The sequence below is a fragment of the Dendrobates tinctorius genome, unplaced genomic scaffold (assembly GCF_039654945.1).
Source record: "Dendrobates tinctorius isolate UK_male_01 unplaced genomic scaffold, ASM3965494v1 ptg000158l, whole genome shotgun sequence".
Taxonomy (NCBI): domain Eukaryota; kingdom Metazoa; phylum Chordata; class Amphibia; order Anura; family Dendrobatidae; genus Dendrobates; species Dendrobates tinctorius.
In genome coordinates, this window is record NW_027361825.1 from 26,342,303 (window position 1) to 26,350,991 (window position 8,689).

At 43.8% G+C, this 8,689-nt stretch overlaps 1 protein-coding gene across 1 annotated transcript; it reads left to right on the top strand.

Moving 5' to 3' along the window:
• The first annotated feature begins 727 nt into the window (after positions 1-727).
• Positions 728-8,372, top strand: LOC141051995 (olfactomedin-4-like). The gene is made up of 5 exons (XM_073549158.1): positions 728-809; positions 4,881-5,027; positions 5,122-5,334; positions 5,416-5,566; positions 7,117-8,372. Exons 1-5 carry the CDS (start codon positions 753-755, stop codon positions 7,953-7,955), a joined length of 1,407 nt encoding a protein of 468 aa, XP_073405259.1. The 5' UTR covers positions 728-752; the 3' UTR covers positions 7,956-8,372.
• The last annotated feature ends 317 nt before the right edge of the window (positions 8,373-8,689 follow it).

Consider the following 8,689-nt stretch of genomic DNA (forward strand, 5'->3'; position numbering starts at 1 on the left):
CTGCCAGCTTCGTAAACTCCTGGAAAAGAGCCTCCATCACTTACCCGTAGAGCCTCCATCAGATAACCCGCAGGTCTTCTGACCTGCGAATTTACCTGCGGATTTTGCAAAATCCGCATGGAAAAATCTGCAGACCAATCCGCAACGTGTGCACATAGCCTAAAGGGCAGTCGGAAGAGTCAGAATTGCAGAAATTTGTGTGAATTTTGCTGCAATGTAGTCTGTACAGTTGGAAAAAAAGAGAAGTAGAAAGAAGAGATGGACCATAAGAAGATGACGCTGAGGCGCAGAAACCTGCATGGACGCCCTTCTGCAACCTGAGAGAAGTAGGAGGAGACTATATGCATCGGATTCACACAAGATATCAAAGTTCATAAAACAGAAATATATTAAAACAAACCATAAATAATATAATCAGTATTTCCTCCGTCACTAATGAAGGATGCGTGGACGGTCTATGGTGGCAAGGGTTACCCTCCATATTGTACGTCCTGTTCTACGTATATTCACTTCTGGACTTTTTTTCTGTAGGTTACATAGGACATTACAACCCCCGGGTCACAGGGCGAGCCTTATAATGGGTACAAACAGAATGGCTGAGGTGTGTGCTGAAAGCGGGTGGGAGGGGGATCCAGGAATCTGGAAATTCCTGATGGTCATTCCTCCTCCACAAACAAAGCTTTCCATATAAATACAAGTGCTGCAGCAGGCAGTGCAAGAAGCAGAGGTCAGGAGAAGAGACCACAGGGAAGATGCTGCCATTACTGATACTAGCTGTGTGTGCACTGCGGAGCCATGCTGCCAGCCTGGTGAGTACAGGGACTGACCAGTATGGGAGAGCCACCCTGCCAGCCTAGTGAGTACAGGGACTGACAGGTGTCAGGGAGAGCCATGCTGCCAGCCTGGTGATTACAGGGACTGACTAGTATGGGAGAGCCACCCTGCCATCCTAGTGAGTACAGGGACTGACCGGTATGGGAGAGCCAACCTGCCAGCCTAGTGAGTACAGGGACTGACTGGTATGAGAGAGCCAGCCTGCCAGCCTAGTGAGTACAGGGACTGACAGGTGTCAGAGAGCAATGCTGCCAGCTTGGTGAGTACAGGGACTGATGTGTCAGACTGAGCCATGCTGCCAGCCTAGTCAGTACAGGGACTGACAGGTGTCAGAGAGCCATGCTGACAACCTAGTGAGTACAGGGACTGACAGGTGTCAGGGACAGCCATGCTGCTAGCCTAGTCAGTACAGGGACTGGCAGGTATCAGAGAGAGCCATGCTGCGAGCCTGGTGAGTACAGGGACTGATGTGTCAGAAAGAGCCATACTGCCAGCCTAGTCAGTACAGTGACTGACACGTGTCAGAGAGAATCACTGGAAAATCTGTCACATATCTATGTATGACTTTTGTTTGTGTTGTATGTGTAATGTATCAGGTTTTAATTCTTTGACTGCCTCCATGCTGGGCTCAGTTCCGCCTCCCATTAGCCTATGGATGTCTTTAATTAGTGCTGGATCCTGATTCTCCTTTTAAATTTATAGACTTATGGTGTGGGAGAGGCAGGTTTGATAAATATTAGGTTTGGGGTTCCATCAAAGAAAGGTTACATTGTCATAGCTAGAGGGCTCTCATGAATTGGCCAATATGTGAGCTAAGAACTTTCAAGTTATAAGTATATTTTACATTCTCCTGTTCACACTTGCTTATGCTGTTTAAAGGAGCTGGTCAGTTATTTTTTTTTTTTTATTATGGACCCATCTGACACTTAAATCAATATTGCACATGTCTCTGATTTTGCGCTGACTGTTCAGTCAATGAAAAATCACGGACATGTGAACAGCCCCATTGTTATTATAGGTACGAGTACTATCTGTGAAAAATGCAAAGAGTGTATGCAAAACAAAGCCAGTTGTGTGAGTGAGCCCTGAGGCTGTTTTTATTTAGTTCTTGATCCTACCTGCCCCTTACATTCGTAGACTTTTAGCCTGGGAATGGCATGATATTAAGGCCACGTTCACACGTTCAGTATTTGCTCAGTATTTTACATCATTATTTGGAAGCCAAAACCAGGAGTGGGTGATAAATACAGAAGTGGTGATTGTTTCTATTATACTTTTCTTTTCTTAGATTTTTATCATACAAATGCCAAGGTAAAATACTGAATCTGTGAACGTGGCCTTAAGCTGTGTGCCCACAATAAGTTTTTGACGAGGCTTCAAAAAGTGTAGCGTGTGAGGCTACGTTCCCATGAGGAGCTCTTGGTGAGTTTTTGATATTGCAGATTTTCTGCTTCTATTAAGTAAATTGGGTTACTTGCAATTTTTTTTCTTTTGGTGTGTCATGTTCTAAATAAGGGCAGTCTCACACGTACAGATAATTCTGGTACCGGAGCTATCCGTGTCCATGTGTCTGGGTGGATACGTGGCACATGTGTGGCAACCGTGTGCCACACGTGTGCCGCATCAGGACCACATGGACGGCCGTCGGGGAAGAAGTGCTACAGTAAGCGCTGTTCCCCGGCGGCTGGTGATGAACGCGGCTGTCATTCTTCTCTCCTGCTCTGTCGGCAACAGCGAGCAGGAGAAAATGAATGAATGAAAACCCAAGGTGGGGTCCCCCTCTGTTTGTGAACCAACCCGGCAAAACTCACAGCTGGAGGCTGCTATTCTCAGGCTGGTAAGGGGCCATTGATCTTGGACCCCCCCCAGCCTAAAAACAGCAGCCCACAGCTACTCAGAAAAGGCGAATCTATTAGATACGCCTATTCTGGAACTTTGTAGGGTTCTTCCCACTTACTCTGTAGCGGTGGTAAGCGGGGTTAATGTCACCTTGCTATTGTAAGGTGACATTAAGTCCGGCTTAGTAATGGAGAGGTATCAATAAGACACCTATCCATTACTAATCCTAGTGTTATTCAAGGGTTAAATAAACACACACATTAAGAGCAAAGTATTTTAAGACAGAATACAGTACGCAGTTTTAAAATCGTCATTATACTCCTAATCCCATATCGAAGCCATTGCTCACCTGTAAAAAATCGAAAATTAACAAACCAACAATATACATTACCTGCTCCGGTGTACAGTCAAGTCCCACGGCGTAAATCCATCTCGGGGGAGTTAATCAGTTTACAGGCGGAGCACTGCTAATACAGCTGCTCCGACTGTATACTACTGGGGAATGAATGGAAGCAGCTGGCGCATGCTCAGTAACTAGCGGTGATGTCACCGCTCATCACTGAGCCTGTGCACTAGGGTGACCGCAAAAAATCGATGTCGGAATTTTGTCCGTCTGGACCCCACAAAACGATTCCCCTTTCCAGATATTGAGATAGCCAAAATTTGAGCTCGATCAAACGACGTTAACCCGTGACGCTCGTCGCTCAAAGTTTGAAAAAATCCAAATTGAGGTATTTTAAGATTTAGGTATTTTGCATAGTCTGTTAGACTATAAAGAATGTGACAAAAAAATTGCAGAAATAGCCCTGACCAAATTTTCTAACCATTTGTGGTATTTGAATGCAGAGTTGGTGGGATTATCGTTTTTTGATCCCACCATTACAGACAATGAAAAGTTGTTAATGGCTAATAAATTGCTCAGTAGCACAGATGAACCATCAGAGCACGCTAGGGTTGTAAATCCAAAAGTTAGGAAAGAAAAATTAAAAGAGGTAGGAAGTAACCGACTTTAACGACCTTCTGACAAAAGATGAAGAACAAAAGCAATATGTCCTGCAAGTTGTAAGCAAATGCCGAGCATTATATTCTGACGTTTCAAAAACTACTTTAACAAAAGCTCTAGAATAGATAAGATAACTATGTAAAATTATCAACTCATGTAGGTTAGCGTGCTCTGTGGTGTGGGCCCTGAGTCACCTCCTGGCGAGGAGAAAGGCAGGAACCTGTCAATTGGTCGCCTACCAGCGATCAACTTCTCTGCAGGGGGTCTGTAGGGGCGGCCTGCGCAAGTGAGATGTCTGCCTTCACAGCGGTCACAGCACCTGTCCTGCCACTTAGCTTTCCCACGCGAGCTCTGCTCCTTTTCCCGCATGCAGCGCTATATAGTCCCGCCTCGCCTACCCCAGTCATATGACCCGGTTCGTCCAGCTCTCTAGATTCCCCAACCCTCTGCAACATTGGTGACAGCCATGGCGTGTAAATGGTACCCCTGCTCTGGTACTGCTCCTTACACAAAATTCAGATTGCACACATATAATATGACCCAGGTTCGGTGTGATTCCTGTAGGCACCAGAGGAGATGGAGAAATTACTTTCTCTGTCTCCTCCGCACCTGTGCTGTGATCCCCTCATGTGAGTACATCGGAGCACAGAGCGCTGACACTCAGGTCACGCTCGCAGCAGAGCAGGAGCCGAGTGTCATTGGCGTCGTAGATGTGATACACTAGTGTGTCTCCTGCCTGACTGTCTCAATAAAATTTTGCCAAATATCAGGGAGTATCAAAAACAAATGAGCTTTATATAAAACATGACAAACCAACAAGAGAGAAAAAATGCAAATAACCTAATTTTCTTAAATCTGCAACACCAAAATCTCCTCATGGGAACATTGTCTTTGGATCCTACCAGAGAGATGTCGTGGCTGGTGGGCTCACATGAATTGGCTAATTTGTGTACTAAGCACTTTCAACTTTCACTAGTGATGAGCGAGTATACTCATTACTCGGGTTTTTCCGAGCATGCTCAGGTGTCCTCCGTGTATTTTGGCGTTCTCAGAGATTTAGTCTTTGTCGTCTTATCTGCATGATTTGCTGTGACACAAAGGGTGGTTTACAGCAGCTCTCATATCTGATATCCACATTAGTCATTACTAATAGACTATGAACATTTCGCTGAATAAACTTCAACAACTTTCTTCCCTTTTCCAGGTAAACACCACTGGGACTATGGATGACCTGGGCATCTGTCATTGCTCTGTTGCCCTCCCAGATACCACGTTCCCAGCAGATCGTTTGGAGATCCTGGAAATTTCCAACAAGGATCTGAGCGTCAGCGTAAAAGAAGAGATCACAAAGGTAAAACTAGATGAAATTCCAATACGCCAGAAGCCACCGATGGCTCCTCCCATGAGATTTATGATGTATTTATGGAATTCAATCATTCTTTTAGATCGAAAGTTACCAAGCTACATTGACTGGATACGTGCAGAAGCTACATAACTTGACCAGGCGGGTGGAAGTCATGGAGATGGGAGGCATATCCTATACAGAACTAGACTTTGAGATGGTAAAGTTGGAGATCAGAGAAATGGAGTCACTGGTGATTAAACTTCGTGAATCCTTTGATGGATCCAATATTCTGGTAGAAGCTCTCTATGCAGAGGTAAGGAAATCATAATGAGCAGACATGGAAGACCATACTTACTAAAAAAAATCTAAAATATGCACTTATGTCAAATTTAAGGTCCATAATATTTCCATCATGGTGAGCCAACTGGAATCATACGACAAGAACAACGTACTAGCTGTGAGACGGGAGATTGCTTCACTGCGTAAGAAACTTGAAGATTGTGAGAAGAACCAGAATAATCAAGAACCACCATCAGTCAATTACGGTAAGTCAGTTTCCTAGGTTCTCTAGTTTTTCTAGGTGTTTCCTAGAAAAACTAGTATTTGGGCTCACAATGTAAATTCCCTATTAATATGGTTTTTTAAAGTGGGAGGAAACCCACGCAAAAATGGGGAGGACATACAAACTCCTTGCAGATGTTGTCCTTGGTAAGATTTGGACCCAGGACCCTAATGGTGCACAGCTACAATGCATAAAAACTGAGCCGTGCCTCTATATAAATATTAAAAATACATGAATTAATAAAGGAACGCATTTCCAGCAGGTCAACTTTTGACTTTGATTTCAGTAGCCAAGCCAGCCCCTTCTATCAAAGACAATTATTACATAGAGATGGGGGCTGGCTTAGTTATTGGAAGAGACAGGATACTTTTTGTGAGGTAAAATATTGTTTAAAAACAGTCAGTGAAATATTTTACCTCACAAAATGAATCCTCTGTGATCCCCTGCTGTAATGTCAGTTTTGTCTTTTGCTTCCTCCCCTGCCCAGGAGATGTGGTATGCTCCGTACATGGTCAAACACAGACAATTTTTAAAATGAACTTTCGTTTGTGGGGAAAACCCCTTTAATGTGACCAGCTTCCTCTGCCTGTTGTGCATCTGCCACCGGGATCAGCTGAATGATTCACTGCACCTGCGCGGAATTCACGCAGGTGCAGTGCGACGGTGTTCCGCTGGTGGTACCGCGCAAAAGGCTGCGTGAGTGTGTGTGTGTGGTGCATATAGCGTATAAAGTGTGTGTGGTGCGACGGTGTTCCGCTGGTGGTACCGTGCAATAGGTTGGTACCAGCAGCAGTTTCCATATTGAGAAACCCATCACTTGGGTGTCCCAATATGGCAGTCGGTGAACTTCCTCCGCTTGGAATTCTGGGATACGGTGACATCTGGACATAACAGGAAATGGAAACATTGCAAGGCAATTTATACAAATAGATATAATTTTTTTTCCTGACTGTTTCTGGCTATCAAAACAAAAATGTAATGCAACAGAAAGGGGTGCATGATCAGACCATGGTAGGTTCATGGGTCCATTACAAATCTGGGAATATGTGCTCTACTCCTGCCATGTGCAGACATATGTGGAGCTCGCTATGTTTGTCACTGAAGGCTCCACTTAAATCTTGAGCCATATACTGGGGCAGCACGGTGGCTCAGTGGTTAGTGCTGCAGCCTTGCAGCGCTGTGGTCCTGGGTTCGAATCCCACCAAGGACAACATCTGCAAGGAGTTTGTATGTTCTCCCCGTGTTTGCGTGGGTTTCCTCCGGGTACTCCGGTTTCCTCCCACACCTCAAAGACACACTGATAGGGAATTTAGATTGTGAGCCCCCATCGGGGACAGTGATGAAAATGTGTGCAAACTGTAAAGCGCTGCGGAATATGTTAGCGCTATATAAAAATAAAGATTATTATTATAAAAATAAAGATTATTATTATTATTATATACTGTAAATAGAGGAAATTATATGAAGAAATCTAAGACGATATCTACATTGTCTAAACTTTTAAATGCTTAGCTTCATCTTTATTGTCCTTAGGTTCCTGCAGTCACGGAGGAATTGTCAACATCAGTAAACCATTCGTGGTCCAGTTGAACTGGTTAGGTTTCTCCTATAGATTTGGAGGATGGGGAAAAGACGCCTTCTCGGGTGCGAATCAAGATTTGCATTTCGTGGCCCCTCTCACAACAGATGCCCGCATGATGAACCTTTATCGTTCGTATCCTACCTACGATGATCTCTTGCTCTACAAAGGGGCCACCGAGAAGGTGTTCACCAAGAATCCATCCTATAATAATTACGACTACTCCAGCTGCGGCCAAGGTGGTGGAGTCGTCATGTTCAACAACTCGCTGTATTACAATTGCTATAACACCAGGGACATCTGTAAATACAATATGAATACCACTGTGAACGAGCGCAGGACCCTCCCAGATGCCACCTTCAACAACCGATTCTCCTATGCCTCCTCTGTGTGGCAAGACATTGACTTAGCCAGTGATGAGGATGGCCTCTGGGTCATTTACTCTACAGAGCAAAATGCTGGAAACATTGTCATTAGCAAACTAAATCCTCTTAACCTCACTGTGGAGAAGACCTGGATGACATCCCAGTACAAGCTGGGTGCCACCAACGCCTTCATGGTGTGTGGGGTCTTATATGCTACCAGAACCCTTAGCACCAGAAAAGAAGAAATCTTTTACATTTATGACACCAAGACAAGTCAGGAAGGTCAGATAAGCATCATCCTTGACAAAATGATGGAGAACGTGCAGAGTCTCTCCTACAACCCCAATGATCACAGGCTCTACATGTACAATGATGGCTACCTGGTTACGTACAATCTGAACTTTAAAGCTCTACCTAAGCCTGTCTAAAGGAAAATAAATATAGAATTATGTATGTGGACTTTCAAATAAAAGAAGCAACAAGTCACTGTGCTCGTTTACAGAAAATTCCGTTCTCCATGAAATGTACATAGTTTTTATGAGTTATACTGTACTGCCCAATTGATTTCTTTTTTTTTCTATTGATAGGGGTCAAAGGTTTGTTTTTTTTTCTGATACAAAGCTCCAAATACCCTGTGTATAAATAGATAAAAGATGACATTCTGGCTACCTTCAGCTACCACTAGGGGGAGATAATGAACTTACTGCATACAAATTTGTGTAGAGATCAGTAATAACATGGTATGCAGCATCAGCACATAATTTAAGGGGGGTTAATACAATATTGTAGTAATGGTTTATTTTTTTTCTACACTTTACTCCTATAATAAACTTTTTTTTTTACTACTGCTGGTTTATTTTAATGGTTTTATATTTACTTTGGAAAATATGTGCAACTATGTATTTTCTACTTCCTGGAAAAGTAATGGTAAGAACTCCTTTTACTATATACTGACCGCCCCACGTCTATGATGGGGAGGTGAACATATAACATTTCTAGAAGAGTCTGCTGGTGACATCCAGACTGTCTACCAGAAAAGCAGTGATGTGTCAATCTTAAAAGCTTGTTCCCAATAAAGCAAGTTATCCCCTCTCCACAGGATGGAGGATTACGTGTTGATCGTTGGGCAGGGCCAGTTTTAGGCAAAGTGGGGCCCTAGGCA